At 33.6% G+C, this 22,995-nt stretch overlaps 2 protein-coding genes across 4 annotated transcripts in view; one reads left to right on the forward strand and one right to left on the reverse strand.

Moving 5' to 3' along the window:
• cdm (importin-13-like protein cdm) overlaps window positions 1-6,702 on the reverse strand; it is an 81,742-nt gene extending 75,040 nt beyond the window's left edge. For all 3 annotated transcript variants that reach the window (XM_069818460.1, XM_069818461.1, XM_069818459.1), the window contains exons 1-3: window positions 6,112-6,702; window positions 2,429-2,605; window positions 889-1,056 (exon numbers count right to left, since the gene is read on the reverse strand). In XM_069818460.1, coding sequence (XP_069674561.1) covers window positions 889-1,056; window positions 2,429-2,581 — 321 coding nt within the window. In that variant the 5' untranslated portion in view covers window positions 2,582-2,605; window positions 6,112-6,702. The remainder of the gene's footprint in view (window positions 1-888; window positions 1,057-2,428; window positions 2,606-6,111) is intronic.
• A 216-nt stretch (window positions 6,703-6,918) lies between these two features.
• On the forward strand, window positions 6,919-22,628 carry LOC138694590 (solute carrier family 35 member E1 homolog). The gene is made up of 6 exons (XM_069818465.1): window positions 6,919-7,251; window positions 7,362-7,432; window positions 7,526-7,663; window positions 8,286-8,411; window positions 11,626-11,868; window positions 15,451-22,628. The coding sequence occupies exons 1-6, from the start codon at window positions 6,927-6,929 to the stop codon at window positions 15,703-15,705; spliced, it is 1,158 nt and encodes a 385-aa protein (XP_069674566.1). The 5' UTR covers window positions 6,919-6,926; the 3' UTR covers window positions 15,706-22,628.
• The last annotated feature ends 367 nt before the right edge of the window (window positions 22,629-22,995 follow it).

Consider the following 22,995-nt stretch of genomic DNA (forward strand, 5'->3'; position numbering starts at 1 on the left):
ATTACTAATCTTATTGTGTTCCATGCTTCCACTATATTATTACTTTTAATCTAATCATTTAATTTCTTTAATTCATTATCTGCAAACTTTCTTCTTTTATTTGTTAGTAATTCCCTATACTCTCTTTTTACATTAAGGAAAATTTCTTTTCTTTTCTTTTTTTTTTTTTTCCTTTATTAGCATTACATCTCCAATTTTGATATGCTTTCATGTACTGTTGTCTACTCGTTACACACTCTTGGTTGTACCAGCTGCAACTACATTTACTCGACACTTTTTCTACTACTGTCAACATTTCTCTTCCTGCTCTTTCAACACAGTGATACAGTAATTTTATTGCTTTGTCAGTATCCTCAACTGCTATTTTCTCTACACCAAGTTGCATTAATTCACTAATCTTATCTACTAATTTCTCCTTAAATTCTAACTTCTTTCCCTCTTTCCATACCATTTTCTTAATACCGCTTTGTTTTTTTCTACTTGTCTTAGTCTCTCGCTTATCCACTTCTAGTCTAACTCCTATGAATCTTAAATTCAAAACCATCATTAAAACCATATGACTACAGTGGACTATAGTGGACTTTATGTTGTCAGCAAACAGCTGGATACATTAAGAAGATTGATTGATTAAAATCATATGATTACTTAGCGATTTATCTTCTACATTAAGATTCTTTTATAACTCAAAAACTCAGTGTGACAGAGGATTCCCAACATTATTTTCCTCTTGCAGAATGTTGAACTTTAAATTTTTGTTCTGCAAAATCCATCACCCCTTGCCAGGTTTGAACAGGCAATACTTGAATACAGAGAAAAAAATAATAATCACCAAATTATCAGGACAAAATTATGTACACTGCAATACACTACTTAAAATTAGATTCTTACAGCAATGCAGAGTCGATTAAGGACAATCTTGGGGCCAAGACAATAGCTTGCAATGGCTTCTAACAGTTGTTTCTTTAAAGACGTGTACTGTTCAGGTGGCACTTGATGCCAAGATTTGACTAATTTTGTATGCAAAGTCGTTGCTGCAAAGAACTGAACTTCTGCAGACTGAAAAAAGAAAGAAAATTTATTAATTAGTCACATTTTAAATACAAATAACAATACAAAATTATAAACGAAAGCAATTAAATTACATTGAAGCATGAATTCTTTGAACACATAACAAATTAATGCAGTGCTTATTGCAAATAGTGTGCAATTTGAAAAGAGGAATGTGAGAAAAAAGAATCATAGTCCCACTACACATCCCAGTGCATGTCTTTGAGATGTAACTTTTGAACTATACTTCTTAAAATTATCTAACAAACGTGTCATCTCTTTAAAAACAGAACAGGCCTATGCAGTTCAAATTTTCTACACTATACCTCAACCTGTAACCCTGTGTTCATTCCATTAAATCTAAGAAGACAAAAAACTCCTTGACGTAACAGCACATAAAGGGCCAAGGTCTGCCAACTAACTTCTGGTTTCACATACATATATCTCAACAGAGGTGAGTGATCATCTAACCAATATGGAAGTAATATGTAATTAGCAAGATGATCCACCTCAGCTGTTATAGATAGCTTTTGAAACCAGATTTTACTACTCACTTTAGTTCCCACATTTTATTATGATACAGAGAGGGCATCAGTTCCATACACTGACTGAAATTTCATGAGAAAGTTTATTTTTCTAATGAGGACTCAAACCAGTGCTCATTTCATGCTGCTAATTTAAGACATGACACATTGGTCTCACATAGCATATTCATTGCATATCAGAGGTTCTCTTGTTCATGAATAAATATGGATGGAAGAGAAAATTCGATATGAAAGACTACTATTAGTCTGTTTTCAATTCGTGATACACAACATTCCATATATGATTAGTGACATTCTGTTTCATTACTGCACACTCAAATTTAACCTACCAACTAGGATCTCTATATTTTCTTTTACTATACACCCTGCATTTCTTGTAACATCAGTAACAACATCAGTTTCAATGCATATTCAAACTTTGGTTACCACATAACCTCTATCATCAAGATAATGATTATGGAGACCTCGAAGAGAAAGAAAATAGGAAGAAGCTAATTCTAAACCTCACTGGTCCACAATTTCCTATCTGCTGATGTGAACATATGACATGCACAAATTGAAAAAGAATAAAAATTACAACTACCCTACTGTATTTAGTTGTCAAGTGTTTATTATTGATCAATCAATATTAACAAATTCTGTCCATATCACAAATTATACTTATCACTAATTTGAACATGAGCTGGCTAACAAATACATATACTTGTCTTTTATTGAAGACAAAATTATTCACTTTTAACAATGTATACTTCAAACTTTGTTGCCAAGTGAAATACATTAATAATAATTAATCAATGAAGCAAAACTGAATCTGTGCAGTAATTTCTTTTAAAAACCTTGCTTGGATGTAACAATTCCCAGACAAAACACCATGCTTCTGGGGATGCTTGGGCAGCTGTCAGCCACTGATGGGCTTGTGCTTGCATCGCTGCATCTGTGTGGTAGAATTGTGCCACAGCACGTTCAAGGTTCTCAGCTGTGAATTCCATCTTATACTCAGCCAGATATCAAATCTGAAAACAGAAAAAAAAAAAAAAAAAATACAGTTTGTTGGGGGACATCATGGAATCCCTTCATTCACATATGCCCCTTCCTGGGTATGTTAAATCTTGTTTATGAATACTCTCTAGCTATGAGTCAATTCATCCAGGATGTATGTAATTTCAAACTACAACCTGCTGCTTTAAAATTAAAAAAAAAATATATGATCAAATGAATGGAATAATTAAAACACTTTTCAGAAAACAAATTACGACAAAAACTTGACTGGACTACACATTATCACAACTAAAGCAACACTTGCTTCAGAAGCAAAACTTGGATTAGAAAGTAGGCCGCACACTGTGAAACCTCCTCTGATTGAGGTTCTGGCTGATATGTACATCTATTACACTGAACAACAAATTTTTACTTTCTGTCTTGCTCCGAAATAAAAATAGGTGAATATTACTACTCTGTACGCCCTAAATCTGAATTTAAAATCCAAATTGTCCCATCACGTACCAATTTCCGGAGAAAATCAATTGAAATTTGTATGAAAAAAACTTTATTTTAATTTTTCGGTGCTACTGGTAAACTTATAATACACTAGGGATTCAAAATCCCTCATAATAATTGAAAAATATGTACTGGATACAAAAATGATGTTACATAGTTTAAAACGCAACAACAATAAAAATATTTCATGCGTACATTGAGAAAAATCTCGGAATTTGAACTTCCAATTAACAGAATTTTCTGGATGACTTCTGTGTATAAATAAACCTGGACTGTCTTTTACAAGGAACCAACAATAGTCTACAAGCATGCTGGATGATGATTTTCCTTTACATCGCGTCTCTCAGATATTTCTTGATGAAATCTTTCCTCATGCTCGTGCTTACTGCTCCAAGGTTAGAAGGAAAGAAATCCAAATGAGAATGTAAAGTATATTTTGAGAGACATATTACACCCCATTTTCTCATATACACTTGACATTGTTTCCACAGCAAGTTCTATATAGTTATCTGCACTAAAATTTCCAAGGAAATTTGAGCAAACATCTTTGAAATCGGGCCATGCCATTTTTTCTGTAATGGAAAGTTTTTTCCTCAAACAAAGAGTCAGCCATAACTTTGTGAATTTGTGGACTGATGAAAATACCCTCTCTTTTAATTTGCCTTCACTCAAAATGGTAAACTTTTCTTTTAAATACTGAAAACCACACACTTGTTTGCTCATTGCGTAGACCTCACTTTGAACTGTTATGAAATTTACTGAATAGAAGAGACCAATATCTGTTTATTTATTAGAAGTACAAAAGAACATGCCAACAACCATAAGAGACCAGAAATAAGCCTTAAACTCATAAAATGCATTAGCTTTTGTTTTGATTCACAACCCCCCAACCCGTGCCAGATGTTTTCTAGGGGAGTGCAAGACAGTTAACTGAAAACATATTTAGAATACTGCACTATGTTTCGTTTCATTTCGCCTTCAATTCAGAAATTTCAGAGTAACTTGATATTTTCAGTGGGCGAAGTCATGGGTAATAAAATTACGAAAGAGGGTTGTAAAGCACCGTTTGTAGCTTTAATTCTGGATGAGAGCTCTGACATAGCATGAAATCGCAGTTATCTTCAATTCTGCGATATATAACAGAAGATGGCGCCATTGAAGGAGTTTAAAAAGGAACAGACGTCAGCACAGACAGTCTGCAAATGCTGTCCTTGAACATGCTCTCGAAGTCATTTTACGATTTCGATTGAAATGATAAAGTTATTGCTCAAACCTATGCTGCAGCGGATATGATGGCGAGAGAACATAATGGTTTACATCCAAAATTTCGCATCCACTGTAAGTCAGCGTGTAAACCTCGTCTTAACTCAGTCTGCCAATTTTATGAAACAAGTAAAAGTGAAGTTAACTAATCTTGCTGGATTTTCGAGTTTTTCTCTAAATCATGATAGTTGGAATGATTATTTGAATCAATAATGGATAATGAAGATTGTGAATGGGACCATGAAACTGTCGTTTGTGCACAAGGACTGTTAAGTTTACTCTCCTCCACCCATCCTTCATCTTCATGAAGAATTGTAAAACAAAAATTCGTAATTTCGAAGAGTACAAGCAAGGACTGAGAAATTACTTTCAGGAATTTTGGGAACGCATGGATGATTTTGCTGCTGAAAATTATTCTCAATCTGAAAGATCACGGCTGGATGCAATCCCTGGAGAGGATAAGAAAATTGTGTATAGGCGATTGTTCAATGAAATCTTGCACGTTATCAGAATTGATATTATTCAAAAGTTTTCTGAAAATTCCAAACTGAAACTTTTGTATGCTTGATCATACACAATTTATCACCTTTGCAAATTCGCCCCCTGAAGAAATATTGTTAAATCTAAAAGAAAACTAAGAAGCTTATTTTGATTTACTGTATTATCGACAGTGTATTCGGTCTCGTTCTATGCACTTTCGTCTTTCGTATTTTATGTAAACACAGTCAGGCCTCAGCCCGGTAAATATCCTCATAACTTATGCTACAAGGAAATTATAAAGAAAATTTGAAAATTCAACTCAAACATTCATCGATAAGCGCCTATTTTCAGGAATGCAACTTCGACATATAACGAAAGCAGACTACTGTATTTTAATCATTTAAAAATTCGCATCCCTATGTCAAAATGTCATGCGACGCTACTGCTATTCAGAGTTCTACGACAATTATTGGAATAGGCTATAGGCCCACAGAAAGACTGAACAGAGACGGTCCATATAGACGTACTAAATGGAAGGTCCAATTTTCAATTTAAAAGATGAAGCAGGCCTACAGGCTATAAACCTAAACTTTATCACGCCAATGATGAGCGCGAACAGTTATCTGCTTCACACATATGATATAAATATGCAATACACCCAATGAGTAGCGTGAGGAAGAGTATACTGCGCGTCCTGGACCTCTCGAGTGTTACATAGCCTAATTGTAACTTAAGTAGTAGGCATTAAAATATACAGGTAGGTACCAAGTTATTTTTATGGTGGAAGTATTGGTGGCTGCGAACTAAAACCACGTGTTTATCACTATATACCTATAGGCCTACGTCTTATAGAAGCCATTGAAGCAAAAGAAAATTCTTTGGTATAGTTTTTCTGAAGAATTGCCGAATTTTCCTCTACTTGATTATGATTTGAGTTGCTCTACCTCCCACACCAAACCTACACTAACCTATATTAAACTAGATTAGGTTAGGTAGATTATGTGGTTTTGGAAAATGAGCGTCCTTTCTCTGTACCGGTAAGTTACAAGATCTGTTTCTTTAATGGACGGTCATCTTTAGGCTACCTTGGCCATTGCAGCGTAATTTATAATTTACGTAGGCAATCGAAAAGCATACAACCAAACTTATCAAATTTCAAATATTGAATTTAATACAGGCAAGGCCGATAGCATAAGCACTGTAGCAGTGCATAATTACAATGAAGTATGAAGTCTAAGAAATCACTTCAACTAAGGAAGAATAAATGTATGTGATTTACCTAATGTCAGTATGTGATATTCAAATTCTTTTTCCCAAAATTCCATCCTTCTTCATGCACATAACAGACACTGGAATTACACACTATACCCATTAGACAACCGACACTAAAGCAGTAGTTACGTAAGTTTCATTTGCAAAGTCACACTATCCTGATACATGTAGCACATAGTATTCGTTTAAAAACATATGACTATAAAACGAAACATATATGTAAATCACAGCAACAAACTTTGCTTCACGGTGTTACAACACAATCTTTAATAACGTCCAATGTACAACAAACATGCCGCTTGTTCTTTCCGGTTAAATGTCACAAACCGGAAGCGAAAATGTCATTGCTTTGTTGTCCAATACACATCGATTATGAATGGAATGTTGAGAGATATGTTTTTGGTAGAATACCCAATAAAATAACTTGCTCCTACATATGTACAGCACATGAACATACACATCATGTCACATTTCTTTGTCATTAAATGTTTCCACTTAGAATACACCACTGAAATATTTTACAAATTCTTCGACCTTCACTGCAACTGGATAATTTTATTCGTTCCAGATTACGTTTTTTAGTTCTGTGATGGAATTTTCATTTGGTTGTGAACATAAATAGCGATGCTTCCCAATATGACATATATATGTCAGTCATATGATGTTCTACATATTGTATAAACAATAGAAACTACAGTGGACACTATGTTCTTCCCATTACTTGTTTTCCTACAACAATAAAGACATTTCGTTTGTATACATCCGTAACATGACCTAGATATGACATTAGAGCGGCTTTCGCTGTAGTGTCATAATGCCAGCATGGCTGACACAAAGCAGGCGAGAGAGGTCTTTACAGTATTATTTTTCTGTATATTATGGTATGTTGTCAGTTCTAGTAACAATGTTATTGGAAAGATGTTACTCAATGACTTTCCATACCCAATGACAGTGACAATGGTTCAATTGACATCCATTACTCTATATTCTGGCCCCTTTTTCAATATGTGGGGCGTGCGAAGATTTGTTGATATCAGTTGGAGTTACTATATGAAAGTGATTGTACCTCTTGCATTAGGTAAATTTCTTGCATCTGTGTCTTCTCATGTTAGTATTTGGAAAGTACCAGTATCATACGCCCATACAGGTAAATTACATTGTTATAATTATATGTATCTTTAAATTCTTTGAAAATCATTGCATATTGTGTGCTACCAAATGTCAACAGGAGTGTGTATATTCTCATTTTGTTTACAGTAAAAGCTACAATGCCTCTGTTTACTGTAGTTTTGTCAAGAATTATACTAGGAGAAAAGCAAACACTTACTGTAAGTATAAATGACATTCAGTGTTGAATTCGGGAATTAATAATTGACAGCTGTCATTGTTTAAAGTGAGTATTTCATGTTTTACTTTTTCAGGTATATTTGTCTCTCATACCAATAATTACTGGTGTTGCAATTGCTACCTTAACAGAAATATCCTTTGATATGATTGGTTTAATTAGTGCATTGATTGCAACGATGGGATTTTCACTTCAAAATATATTTTCAAAGAAAGTAAGTAAATTTCACTGGTCATGTAAAATAAAATTTTAATTCTATATTTCTATAAACGTTCAAGTTAAGAATTGTTCCAAAGTATTGTAGAATAATATTGATTTCAAATACAGTCCTAGAAATGTAAGAATAAACATGCCCAGTAGTTAGTAATGCTCATACAAAGAGGATCTTTCAACACATGAACAATAATTGGACAAATGTTCGATACAGGAACTCGACGCATCTAATCAAATCCTAACTGCAAACTGCAGTCGACTTCAATAAGTCTAGTTGCCAAAGCATAGAATAAAGTTGTTTTCTAGTACCGTAAAGTGAACTGAAGTGAAGTAAAAGAACTGAACTAGTTTATTGACAACTTAAGCAGTTTTATCGCAATTGGGTACAACATTTAATTTAGAAAGGTGCTAAATTACTGTTCAAAGTCACCTCGGCATTCAAAGTCACCCCACTTTACGGTAATGGAACTGGATAATTTCTCCATTTTCTATGCAAAATTTTGTCGATTCCTTAGTCTCCCGTATTTTCTTAAAAAAAAAAAAGTTGGCAACTGTAGGCTATAAATTAATCCATACAAATTTGCATAATGAACAGCTACCGGTACTTGATGCTATGTTGACAGGTGTTGCATGACACAGGGATTCACCATTTACGTTTGCTGCACATATTGGGACGTCTTGCTCTCATCATGTTTCTTCCAGTATGGATCATAGTTGATCTACAAAATGTTCTGCAGCATCCTACATTGGTAATTATACAGTGTTAATTGCATAGATTGGGCCACGAAGAAGTACCCCAGACAGATGCAATGTGTAAGTGGATACCGGGTAATGTAGGCCTATAATGTATAACTGCATTATTATTACAATAATTGTTTTTTCTAAAGGTTTGATAACATAACTCCGTGCTGCATTTTAATACTTTTTTCCCCATGATTTTGATCTGATAACTGATTCTTAACAGTTTTTTTTGTGCTGAATTCGAAACTGACCTCCAAATAGCCCCATCATATCATAATTTTTCACAAATCACAAAAACCGAAATATCTAAAAACAATATTCTTACTGGCAAATATATCGCATTCATGTTTGTTAAATGCAAATAAATTAGAACTTGTGGCAAAATTAGAACTATTAACTGAATAACAAAGCTAGTAACATAATATTTACACTCATGTAACCTTACCTTGACCATGTGCATCTCACTCCACTTGAAATTTCCGTTTTTTTGACTTCCTGGAAGGCGTTTCTGAAGAATTCTTTCTCTTAAGCATCCAGCAGTAATCAGCCATCATACTCACACTCCACTTCCCTTGGCATCTAGTTTCCATGTCTTTTAGATTCTAATGAAACCTTTCACCATGTTCCTCACTAAAAGCGCCTAAGTTCTCGGGAAAATAATTGAGATGTGAATGTAGAAAAATGAACTTTTAACACTCATATTGCAGCCCAAGGTTCTGAAGTTATCCAACATAGTTTCAACCATTTTTTTTTTAATTGAGGTCTTTATAGTTGCATAAGAAATTGTTTACAACCATTTTGAAGCTATCTGAATTACACATAACAGCATCAAAATAATTGTCTAACAATTTACGTTTCTGGGGCTCACAAAAATTTCAGACTTGACTTTATCATAACTGAGTGAGGGAAATTTTTCACACAGGTATTTAAAACACTGTCTATTTTTGTCCAAAGCTCTCACAAACTGCTTCATAAGACCTAATTTAATATGTAAGGGTGGCAACAAAACTTTGGTGGGGTCAAGTAATGGCTCCACAATAATGTTCTTCATTCCTGGTGTAAATGTTTGTCTCCTAGGCCAATCTTTCCTCTCTCAATGGGAAGTCCTATCTCTGTTGTTCAATTCACACAAAAAATAGGGATATTTTGTGAAACCACTTTGTTGACCTAATAAGAAACCAATAACTTTAAAATCACCACAAACAGACCACATACGATTTTAATATTCCACTTTCTGCAGTGCCATCTTTATACTGTCATATGATTCAAACACAGGCCAGGCATGCGACAGCGGTGAGAACATGAAATATTTAATTCATATCCACATTAACCCAACAACATACAGAGAGATTACTTTAAAATTGCAGCAAAAAAATTGTCAACAAAATAATTAAAAATATTACTTTTTGTACGAACACACTTTAAAAATACACAAAAATTCAGAAAGATCCAAACTATAAATGTGCAAAGTTTCATAACTGTGCAATAGTTTCTGAGAAAAGTGTACCTAAAGTAGGTAAAATTATATGGTGGGGATAGGGTCTACAATCCCCCCTAAAAATATTGCAATTAAATAAAATCAGTTGTACTAAATATCTCACTGCAAAAGTATTTCAAGGCCACCGGTGTAGCTCAGTTGACTAAGGCGCTTGCCTGTCGATCCAGAGTTGCGCTCGGGCACGGATTCGATTTCTGCTTGGGCTGATTACCTGGTTAGGTTTTTTCCGAGGTTTTTCTCAACCGTAAGACAAATGTCAGGTAATCTATGGCGAATCCTCGGCCTCATATCGCAAAATACCATCTCACTATCATCAATTTCGACGCTAAATAACCTCGTAGTTGATACAGCGTCGTTATATAACCAAGTTAAAAAAAAAGTATTTCTATGATTGTAATTCATACTCAAAAGAAATATTATTACATTTAATGTTATATCTAAAAAAACAGTGGGGAACATTTGGTTAATTGGCATTATTTGCATATAAAAATATAAAAAAAAATAACTTAACTACTTATTAGTCCGATTAAATTTAAATTTGGTAATATTGTTACTGTTAATACTGTTAATTGACAGTAAAAATTTTAAGAAAATCTGTGAAGAAATGTGGAAGTTTGAAAATTCAGTCCCCACGTCTCTTTACTGAAAATAAAACTGCGAATTGTGAAATATTCTGATGTGATGGGCAAAAACTAAGTACATTTTCATAATTAGCACACAAAAATCGATTAGCAACGCTATTTAGTTTCAATTCATAGAAAATCATGCTGCACGGTGATAATCAATCAGCTTTGCACATAGCCTTCCACAATTTTATTACTTATTTGCTGTTGCACAGAGAACATATTATTTCTGACGTGAATTGCAGATGTAAACTGAATGTCAAAATGAACAATGAACATGTGACAATACGAGCCCAAAAATGAGTAAATTTGTTAATTACTTTATATTTCATCAACAATGGAATGAGTAAATGGAGCCTAACAGTGAATTCTTTCATATGGTACAGTGGAGCTGGGCTACTTTTTCATGGACCACCGTGTTTAATGACAATATATATATATTTTTTTTCAGGTAATTTGTCATTTCTGTTTTCTGAAAAATTTTATTCAGATATTTTCCCTATATCTTATACAGTGCTGTAGTTGGAAACAAATTTTAGGGGGTACCGGTACTGTTGAAATGTCTTTGGTCAGACTAGACTCTATATGGACTTGTACTGCACTTCTTTTCCAAGATTACTTCTTCGTCATGCAGACCTCCTTCCAGATCGCAGCCACAATTGCACATAAGTCAAGGAATTAAATGCTGATATGTACGTCTATTATCAGGCAGCACATCTCATTTGACGATGTGTCAGAGGAAGAACAATATTGTTAGTATACATCTGAAGTCTGATTAGTGTAATTTGTTACTAGCCAGTGATATATGCAGTAGAGGAGGAAAGGAACTGGCCACCCTAATCCATTATCTCCGCAGAAACATGGACATTATGACGAAATGTAGAAAAACTCCTAGAAGCATTTGAAATGTGGATAGATCTTTGGAATTTGCTAGTTCATAAGTCTTCATTCCAGGAAGATCTTATTTGACTGTAGTCTATTTAGAGGCATTGAAACGCATTATGAGTAATTTTTAAAGGATGATAATATCACAGTGTATTACTAAAGATTTTTAATTGTGGTTATTTTGTGTAATTATCATTTGTATTTTTATTTTTCCAGGTATCTGGTGAAGACTACCGTGTACTGGCCCTTTTATTTCTTGATGGTGTTCTGAACTGGCTCCAGAATATTGTTGCTTTCAGTGTTCTGTCTCTGGTAACACCATTAACATACGCGGTTGCAAGTGCTTCAAAACGAATATTTGTTATTGCTGTGTCCCTATTTATGTTAGGAAATCCAGTTACAGGAACAAACATCTTTGGAATGGCACTAGCAATATTTGGAGTTCTTTTATACAATAAGGTACGTAATATAAACATAATAATCATACCGTTTTTTTATCATTCTGTTGATTTTAGGATACGATTTGTTTGCAGATCTTACATTTTATCTCTGCCAGTCAGTGATCGTTAAATTTCAAATGGCTTATCTTAGCCGTGGACGTCAGTGTATTAAAAAGCATTACAACCATTCTACGATCTCCTCTCCACCCCACCACAAATGTGATGACGTTGCACAGAGGCAGAGGTAAAATATGAGATCTGTAATTAAGTTTAATCTCGTATCAGCCTTTTCTAGTGGAAACAAAGACGATCATCTTTTGTCTTTATTCTACTTCAGACTGGAGAGAAACCAATGTGTGTGTATCAGTCTGGTATTCACTCACAAGAATCAGTTCATTAAATAAGAATTACATTTCATTTCCATGTGATTAATTACCCTAATTACGCTAATAGGTCTGTTGTAATTTTAATTAATTTTGTGACTTTTGTTTTCGTCATCATGAATAACTAACGAATACTGTATAAAACATTTATGGTTGTTGACTATGACACGCTAAATAAGTACTGCATCCTTCGTAATTAGAAAACATTACAGCCTAACTTAATATGTCCGTGAAATGAACATGAATTGATAGAAACATCACTTCCAGCGTAGGTTTTTTAATGATGGTTGCACAATACATCTGGATCTATTTATCCAACACTAGCATTGTTATTATTCAGCACACTTCACAAACTTAATGTACCAGTATGTCAAATAGGTGCTTGTTGTTGCTTACAATCAATAATGTGACATGTTTACAGACAACTTTTTCAGCACATTGAATTTGTTTACATAAGAAACAACCTTATGCGAGATGTACAATAATCTTGTGCTCACATGTTCTAGATACATAGTAATAATAATTGTAGGCTTTAGTGTCTACGTGTTTTTGCATGAATGAGATACTACACTGTCCTCATTTGCATGACTTACAACAATACTGAAAGGACTACAATCATTCGTTGAACTTTGATAACGGAATTTGTTATCATTGAATCAAAGGAGTGGTTTCTTTATTGTTGTGTAACTTTTATGTTAGTTAGTAACTTATCATAATTAAGAATGGAAAAAAATCATACAAATTCATTTCATTATGATATATAAAATTTACTTTCATCACTGGATACACAAAGTCCATGGTAACATGTCCATAAACTTAATCATTATAGAGTGTTTAATGAAAAATTTATCAGGGGTGAAAGTGAACAAATAAACATGTGATTCAGTGACTAGTGAAGAAATAGGGGACAAGAGAGATGACAGAAGTGAGGAAAGGTAGAAGTGATTGTACTAGTAAATTGGAGATGAAAGTGGACGGTTATGATTAAGTAGTGTTGGTGGAAAATGGTAAACAAATTAGGGAAATTTTAAAAGATAGGAAGTGCTTCAGTATAAGTAAATAATAAAAATGGTGGGGTGATCATTAGATAGAAGGGAAAGTTTTCAAGGTAAGAGGTTAGATAGTAAATTGAGGGTATGTATTATAGTAATAGGAGTAGTAAAGGTAAAATAAGATGACTGCACACGTTGATGAAAGTTTATTATATGTTATTGCAATTACGAGTAGAAGGTAACAGGGAGCACGAATACAGAGATGTGGTGGTGACCCATTATTAAGTAAGAGCTGAAGAAATAAATATCATATCATATCTTATCATAATCATTATAGAATTACTCTTTCCTACATTTATATTAGAGATTCAATTTATCATTTGCTTTTTGAGATTCAATACAGATATACACTTAAAGGTGAAAGATTCATCACAGTCTCTTCTCTTCTGTTCATAATACGTACAAATATTTCATTTATATTTCCAGCTTTACTTACTTAAATGCTAAGTATAATCATCTCTCAGGTAATAAAATCTTAAATACATTATAAAAATTTTGTTTCAGCTAATACAACAAAATATTAAGGAATAGTATAGTTTGACTTTTCTCATTGCTGATGATATATAGGGTATTTCAAAAGTCAGTTCAAACATTAAGCAGCTATAAATGCTATAATATTTGAGATAGAGGAAAAACAAAAACATCACAGTGTTAGGCAAACAACGGGGTTTACAAAATACTGGGAAGATGTTTGCTGTTCTCTTGTTCAACGCACAGCATTCTGTCTGCGACACCATGCACAGCAGTTTGCAGATAATGTCTTGGAATATTGGTAATTTCTTGCGAGCTGGTATCTTTCAGTTGCGGTAGGGTTGTTGAATGTGTCAGAAAAACTCGTTCTTTAAGATAACCCCACAACCAAAAGTCGGCCGGATTGAAATCTGGAGATCGCGGAGGCCACATTGTTGGAAAGTGCTTACTGATGACACGATCGTCAAACATCTGCGTAATTAATTGGTTTTGTATGAATAAAGATGTGGGGCGGAGCGCCATCTTGCATGAAAATTATGTTTTCCATATAGTGATTCCTCAGTCTAGAGATGACGAAGTTCTGTAACATGCTGTCGTAGTGCTCCCCGTTTACTGTAACAGTCTGTCTTATTTCATTATTGTCCACACCTGTGGAGTAACGGTTAGCGCGTCTGGCCAGGAAACAAGGTAGCCTGAGTTCGATTCCCGGCCGGGGCAAGTTACCTGGTTGAGGTTTTTTCAGGAGTTTTACCTCAACCCAATATGAGCAAATGCTAGATAACTTTCGGTGCTGGACCTCGGACTCATTTCACCGGCATTATTGCCTTCATCTCATTCAGACTCTAAATAACCTAAAATGTTGATAAAGCGTCGTAAAATAACCTACTAAAACTTAATGATGGAGTTAACACGCGTAATTGAGGTTCGTTTTCCGACCAAAGTCATCAGTAGGCACTTTCCAATAATGTGGCCTCCACGATCTCCAAATTTCAATGCGGCCGACTTTTGGTTGTGGGTTACCTTAAAGAACGAGTTTTCCTGACACATCCAACAATCCTACGGCAGCTGAAAGAGGCCATCTCGTAAGAAATTACCAATATTCCAAGATATTATCTGCAAAATGCTGTGCATGGTGTCGGAGAAAAAATGCTGTATGTTGAACAAGAGAACGGCAGACATCTTCCCAATGTTTTGTAAACCCCGTTGTTTGCCCAACACTGTGATGTTTTTGTTTTTTCCCGATCTCAAATATTATAATATTTATAGCTGTTTAATGTTTGAACTGACTTTTGAAATACTCTATATATTATTCGTTCTAGCCATTAGAAATGGTAAAATGAAAAACCAAATGGATTTAATCATTTCCAACGGCCCTGACGAATAAAGTTACATTTATTTCTCAACTATTTTCACCTTAAGACGAAAATAGATCGAGTTTTAGAAATGAGTGTTCTATGTATATTTCGTCAGCAATGAAGAGAGTCAAATCTATATATCTCTTGGATGAGCTATTATTGTCTTCTTCTATTAAATCTAATAAAATATTCAGTAAAGTAATTTCTTAACCCAGTAAAATGTATTGCATGTTATGCATTCAGTTTCGGAATAACGAAATTGAATGATAAGTCATCAGTTTTTTACAGTGAAATTTATTTGTAAAACTGTTCATATTTAAAATTTTTTATCTTACAACAGGCTAAGTATGATGCCCGAGAAGCACTGAAAAAGGAGACTGTACTGCCATTCTCACAACAGTCATGGCAGGACAAGACTGGGTATGTGGTGTATCCGAGCTCTCCACAACATTCTGTGATAGAACAGAAAAATTCGTATCCCATATCCAATGGGTACTTGAATGGTGGAAACCATATTCTCAATAATAATACTAGTAGTAATAATAATATCAGCAATAGTAATAGTAAACAAACAGGAAATTTATTGTTTGTATGATATATCAAAATATTTTTAGTCTAGAAATGGGAAAAATATTGTACGTGGTCTTCTAGACCTTAAAAGTAAAGTATTGAGCATAATATTTATGCTCTTCCTAATAAGAATAAGAAGTCAGCTTTGGAATAGATGTATTTAAATTGAATTTCGTAGAAAACATGGGTCGAAAAATATTTTAAATATACAAATGTCACATATTCCTGCAATTAGCAGAACACTAAAAATAGTAGATTATGAGAAGAAAGGCTCCATGTAAAAAAATGAGGGTAATTAAGATCTCTTGTACTGCAAAACAAATTCCTATTAATTAATAATATTTAATAAGGCTACATTTTTGTTCTTTTATTACCGGTATTATTTTTTATTACATATGTTTTATTTTCTCATCATATTTTTATTTCTAGTGCAGTGTAAGAAGTCTGACATTGACATTGCTCAACATCAATGCATAACAAATAACATAAGATAAAAAAAAATGGAAAATTAAAAAATATATTACGTTTTATTTAATTTTCCACCATCATTCGCACAGCAAAGTACATTACAAAATTGAACAGTAGTATAGTCATAATTAATATACATGAATTAATCAGTTGGGAAGTAGGTTCATAAAATTAAAAAAAATTGTATTCGAGAATTAAAGATGCTTCATTTGAAGGCCCACTGACGTGGTTTGGAGATAAAGAATGGGACTAATGCCTCAAGACTGAACTCGGGCATGAGTCCAAATCTCGCTTGGAATGATTATCTGGTTAGATTTTGTTAGAAGTTTTCCCAACTGCAAGGCGAATGTTAGGTAATTGCATAGCAAATTCTCGGACTCATCTCACTAAAATAACATTTACTAGCATCAATTTCACTGAGTCTAGATAATTGTGCAGTTGACACAGTGTCTTTAAATAACAGATAAAAGAATTCATTTGAAATTTTCGAAAGATACCATCACAAAATGGTTGTTTGTTCTAAATCTGCGTTAATTATTTCCTTCTCAATTTCTTTCATTACATGGCACAAGAATATTCATCATATATTTAAGAAATGTTTGTTTAGATACCGGTATATAATTTTATACAGCCTGAAACTTTTAGCAGATCTTCTTTGTAGTACCTTTTCATATTGCTGACTACCTCATGGTGGGTGGAGATTAACTTCTCATACTCCAGCCAATGTACAAGTGTTGATTTCTTTCAATTACATAGGTTATTTAGCTTTGGTATAGTAATCCCACAAATAGTATGCCAATTTCAATGTACTGTCCTATTTTGTTATGGTCAAAGCCCAAAATCTATACAAACCACGAAATGACTGTCCAGTTGTCTTCTCAGATTCATCACTGACAGTAGATGTATTTTCATTTCTGCATAAAGTTGGTGGTCATTATTTTCTTTACTGTCAATACTGAGAAGTGAATATTACCATTCCAGTTAACATACGAGGCGCGTCCATAAAGTAACTTTCCCACTCGTCCCACTGCTAGCAAACCATATGTTGCACGAAGCAACTGCGTGTACGTGATAGAGTAATGTCCTGGCATGGTGCATGCGCTAGCGGAACTTCCCGAATCAGTTCTTTTTCAGTAGCTTCATTGCAATGTTGAAGATGGACATTTCTATTCCAGCTCCCTCAGAGTGTGAAGTGCAGTCAGTGATAAAGTTTTTGAATGCACAGGGCATAGCGTCGATTGAAATTGATTGTCAGCTGTACCAGGTCTATGGGCCTAACGTCATGAGCAAGCAGTCGCTTCGCGCAACATATGGTTTGCTAGCTGTGGGATGAGTGGGAAAGTTACTTTATGGATGCGCCTCGTAGTTTTATTTTCTTATAAAGAAAGCTACTCGAATGCTAAAGGGCTATACAGGGATAAATCCAAGGTTAGATTGTAACTAGCAAGGGTTGATTCTTAATGAAGGAAGTCAGCATTACCAAATTCTGCAGGTAGAGCACATTGTAATGTATTATACGAATTGAAATTGCCTTCAATAGTAGTATGAAAGTTTTTTTTTTTGCAATTTTAAACAGATTTGTGTAAACAGTAAATATAAATTCTGAATACATAAACATTAAGTTTGGCAGCAGGATAGAAGATCAAAAGTTAACAAATTGGAACCTGAACATGTTTTGCAATCAGTTGCTCAGCTAATGTCTGAAATCAACTGTGTGTGTCTCCACTTCAGAGTTGGCTATTGGATTGGACAATGTCCGAAATACGTGAGGTTTTATAATCATTTCGAGCTTTGGTCATTAGTTCGAGTGGTCATATTCTGAATTTAAGTTAATTTTGTATCTTCAGTCCTTTTTAAAATAGACAAGTTAAGAAATAAATTGTAACACATTATGTATGAATTTTAAATAATACTGGTATAAGTCATAAGAATACATTATGCAATATAACATTCACGAGTAGAGCATACAAAACATAAACCCAAGAACAGTGGCTAAATAAATTATACAAGTAAAAATATCAACAAAAATGACGCTAGATTTTTCCTTCATATGAAATTCGAAGTTATACTGTAAAGTCTACTCATATTAGCTATTTTCTTTGTAAACCAAAATTCTGAATGAGGCACTAATTCCCAGAATGCACAGGAGTTTTATTATATAATACTATTATTAATCCATAGTCTGTATTGCATTGAGAAATACATATCAAATAGGTCTAATGCACGAAAATAGTAAGAAATGTGTCTGCATATGTAGCAGAAATTGATGTCAAAATTATATAATACCGAAAATGTTGTGTAATTGTTATTAATCCATGTCCTGTATTGCACTGAGAAACATGCGTCAAGTAATTCACAAAAATGACAAGAAGCATGTCTGTACATGTAACAAAAATTGATATCAAACTTCTAACCACATACTTACATCCAATTTGCGTTGTGATTGGCCAGAGACTGATCAGACCAGTTTTCTCATTGAAATTTCGCTATGTGACCAATGAAATCATCAACGTCTAAGGACTCAGTCAATTCGCAAGGTGACTAATTTCATATTTTGACCATAAATATTTGCAGTTCGTGAATTTTCGGACAGAAATAAATTAGCAAGTTGTAATTCTGGACATCTATTTGACACAATTTCAAAACATGCTCCGTTAGTTACTGTATAAATATACAATGAGGAAGTACTTATAATTCTTCGTTGCTGTCTTTATTTTAACATATTAAATATTGGGAAATAATATTTATATTCATGTATATACGCAATTTTCAGCTTTGATACATATAAAATAAAAAAAAAAACATTGACAAATTACATTATGCATTAATTTCATAATTTACGTTTCTTTTACTGCTAGAAATAAGAGAGAAAACAAAAATTCTTTTATATGTCCTATGGTATGACAAAAACAGAACCTCATGAATACATAAATTATAAAATGTGCATCATTGTTAAGATGAAGATCTCTTACAATCAATTGGCAGGTAGGAATAAATCAATTAGTTATCTGTCTCATATGGGATTAATATTACCATGTAAAGCAGGCAGAGGTTAAAATCTTTTATTTAAAAATTTCACCTGGTGATTGAATTGTGGTGTAAACTTTTTGATAACTTTATCATTTTGGAGTATTAAAGATAAAATTATGTCGATCTCCCTAGGGAGCCATTGTGATTAAAAATTTTAGTCCTGTACCTAGGCTGGAGATTTATGTTGCATGAGATGTAACCCCTAAATGTAAAACAAGAAAAAGAAAGTTCATATAAATAAGCCGATGACTTTTTATACAAGGTAATTAAAACATTTTGACTAGATTCACAATAAATTATTATTAAGTAGATCCTTGCACCAAATGACAAATTATGCATGATATTAAATTTTCAGTATTTTAACATTTTCAATAGTAAAGGTATTGTCTTGAAACAGTTGTACTCTTATTATGGCAGTCGTGTGAACACCGATTGTCAACATTCAATGAGGACATAGAACACACACTTCATTGTATTTCCAGAAAATAGTAATACTAAATTAAAAACGATAAACATGTTTCACATTTAAATTGATCACTCTTGTAACTAGATTTCAGAAATAAGCATGCTAATATGCAATTCTAATTCATATAAAGATATCTTATAATAATAAATTACCTTGTTCCCTGGTCTTGCAGTAAGTAGTGAAAGTCATTCCGATTGTCCTTGGCGAAATGTATGTCACTTCGAATGCTTTGTACATTGAAAATGTTCTGTGTCTTAAGACTTTACCATTAAGATGTTATTGATTACTAAATAATATTACTAATGTGAGCTTTAGAAAGCGAAGATCGGATCAAATGCATGTAATAGTGCCCAGCAAGACATAATTTTTCGTATGTTTCAAAATGTTATATGCGAAATGCATTATATAGGCTCTAACTATAACTAGGCCTACATTACGAGATTCAAATGGAGTTTTAATAAAAGATGCTCATAAGTTTTTTTAATTAATTAATATGTATGTATAAGACAATTTATTAATCTCAAATTTTTTAAATTAGTAATTATTTTTATTATACTTACATACAGATGAGCAGATATGCTACACAGTAGTATAGTATTCGTATAATTATTTTTGTAATTTATTTTTGTCTTAAGAATTATGAAATTCATGTATTGCTCTTATACGAGTATAACATTCAATTGTAGATACCTGATCTCGTTTGTAAATACATGAATACATGGAGCCTTATTCTCAGTTTTTGTAGTGTAATCAAGTTCTTTCTTTTACTATGCAGAATTTTTACTTTCAGTGTTACTGTAACCTTCAGTTTGTCATAAACATAATAATTATAATGAATACTTCTAAAACATTTTATTTGAAGTGGTACATTTTTCGACCCCTGATAACACTCTAATTTACTACCTAGTGTAATTCTTGCCATTGTTGAAAGTTCCACATTTGTATTTGTGATAGTGTTACAGACTGTTATTACAGCAATTATTTAAAAACCAATAATAATCACCATGTGGAATTAAGTACAACAGTCATATTGTACATATCTGAGCTCGAATTATTTTATATGTATTCATTATTTGTTAAAAGTTACCTTATTTATAAATTTGAAAAGTATTTTATCTTAACCTGTGAATTGTACCATGTGATCAAATATTTTCATCCTTTCCCGCCAGTCAGTTTTAATTAATGTCGTGTTTCTACGCACTGAGGTCTCAACACCTCGTTGATGGGTAACTTGGAGTTAGTCTTACAAGTGCTGTGAGATGGTAGGCATACCATTGTGAGAGGCGTACTGAACCGCAAGCGTTGTCTCAAACATGTCTTGTTCGTCCGCAGCCTCAAATTGTTCCAAAAAATAAGTACAGAAGTTGATGCAGGCTGGCAAATCAGGATCTCTCAACACATGAAGCCGTATTATTTTGTATCAGTAGAGCTTCATTACTTTCTTCACTGCCGTATGATAGGAGCCATATGACAACCCAATCTCTCGACTGAGCTGACAGTGATGTCCGTGGTCTCTCTGTTATACGTCCTCGTATTATGTCCATGATAATGTCTGTAAGTTTAGAGCGCCCAGTCCTCTTATTTCTCTGGATTACTGAGCCAGTCGCGCAAAAGAGGGCGCTCTATCTATGACAAGCAAAATACGGTACTGTGTTCAAACAATAAAAATACCTAGATGAATACCTTAGGTCTACGTAATATCTACCTGCCCGATTGGTAAATGAGTAAAGGAAAGGCTAAAACCGTAAGAAAGGGAGAAATTTGATCATTAAAAAGGGGACTGAAAAAAGTCATTATGAAGAAAGAATTTACGAGTAGTATGACAATTACAAACTGATTACAACACATCCAACTAACCTCTTAACTGTCCTTGTAATGTTTTTTCTGGGTACCTGCTGAAATTCTGAGTAAGAGAGGCGAAATTCATTCACACAGTGACCCACATCATAATGATATTCTCCCTGGATTATCCTTTTAGATCAGAAATAAGCGTCAACCATGAAAATATGGTGCCCGATGGTGATTTCCATCTTGCTGGCAATGGACAAAATGACTGGCGATATTGGTAGTGTTAGTTCTTGAACTACCCGCTTGGTTGCAAAGTACTCTCTCCTCCACACTGCACCCTTCAAGGCAAGGCTCACTAACTAGCAATGACGTCATTTATTCAAATTGACTGGTGGGAAAGGCCGAAAATATTTGATCACATGGTATTTCGTCATATCTGTATACACATTAACTTACGATATTTTATGTTTGCCTTGGAAGCTGGAGATTTATAACAGCCATCAACGAAATTGTTGCTTGTATCAAAATAAAGAAAATTGAAATTGTTAAAGACAGACAAATTGACGTCATTGAATGGTTAGTTAAGTTTTAAAAAATAGCTATAATCGAGAAATTTATCTCACTTAATGTGAGATACTGAGGAAAAAGGTAATTAAAACACATTATAAAATAATTTTAAAACACATAACCACACTGCACAGAAGTTATCAAAATATGGTGGATGATTTATTTTTTATTTCAAATGTTCGTTTGCTGTTTAGTACTGGGTGCACTACAGTGTATTTGTCTGGTTAGCTGTTTTTATATTTTATTTCTTGCTCAGACCATCATAAGCTTCTGTGTTTTTAAGAGACATTGTTCTGCAGATGCATCTTCGTTCTCAATCTAGGCAGATGCTTGCAGAGACGGGGAACTAGTGAGAAGGGAAATAGATAGTCGGTAAATTTTTCTTGTAGGCCTCATTAATCAGGGACAGAGTTCAAGAATGATACTCAATATTAATTTGTAGATACAATTGGGTTGTTTTATATAATGCAGTGACACTATTATAAAATCTGTGATGTAATCGATTTTATATTAATTTTTAATTTTAGAAGTAAATTATTCATTAGACCTGCATAATTATTATCAATAGACAAATGTAATTGCGTTCTAAATAAAAAAAAAAGAATTTTAGATCAGATTCTATTGTAGAACAGTTGTTTTCATTTTGCTTTTGAGTCCCATTTTGTATAGCTAACTGTTTTCGAACTTAATTTCACAACCTGTTAATGTATTTTCATTTTTATTGTAATTGTACAAACTGTACTTTTACAGCAAAGTATAGGTAATTCCACCGATTTTTAAGTTTGTCCTTCACCTTGAAACCCAATGTGCAAACTCTGCTAGCCTTGTTATTGCATTCCAAAGGTCGTAGTTTCGAGAAAACAAGGCATGTTTCATTTTAGTTTACGAATATGCTGCCTGAACTACACAGCATAATCTGTACTGAAATCGCGTTGAGATGTTTCTATGTGTCATTACCTGCGTTAGTTTATTGTGAAGTTGTGTGATTACTACAAA

This window comes from Periplaneta americana, chromosome 2, assembly GCF_040183065.1.
Source record: "Periplaneta americana isolate PAMFEO1 chromosome 2, P.americana_PAMFEO1_priV1, whole genome shotgun sequence".
Taxonomy (NCBI): domain Eukaryota; kingdom Metazoa; phylum Arthropoda; class Insecta; order Blattodea; family Blattidae; genus Periplaneta; species Periplaneta americana.

What these genes read in the sequence shown, in the direction of transcription:
- LOC138694590 (XM_069818465.1), top strand. Translation starts at nt 6,927, where the DNA reads ATGGCTGACACAAAGCAGGCGAGAGAGGTCTTTACAGTATTATTTTTC. An exon ending in AAAATATATTTTCAAAGAAA is followed by an intron (nt 7,664 to 8,285) that starts GTAAGTAAATTT and finishes CTATGTTGACAG; the next exon opens with GTGTTGCATGACACAGGGAT. An exon ending in TTCTGCAGCATCCTACATTG is followed by an intron (nt 8,412 to 11,625) that starts GTAATTATACAG and finishes TTATTTTTCCAG; the next exon opens with GTATCTGGTGAAGACTACCG.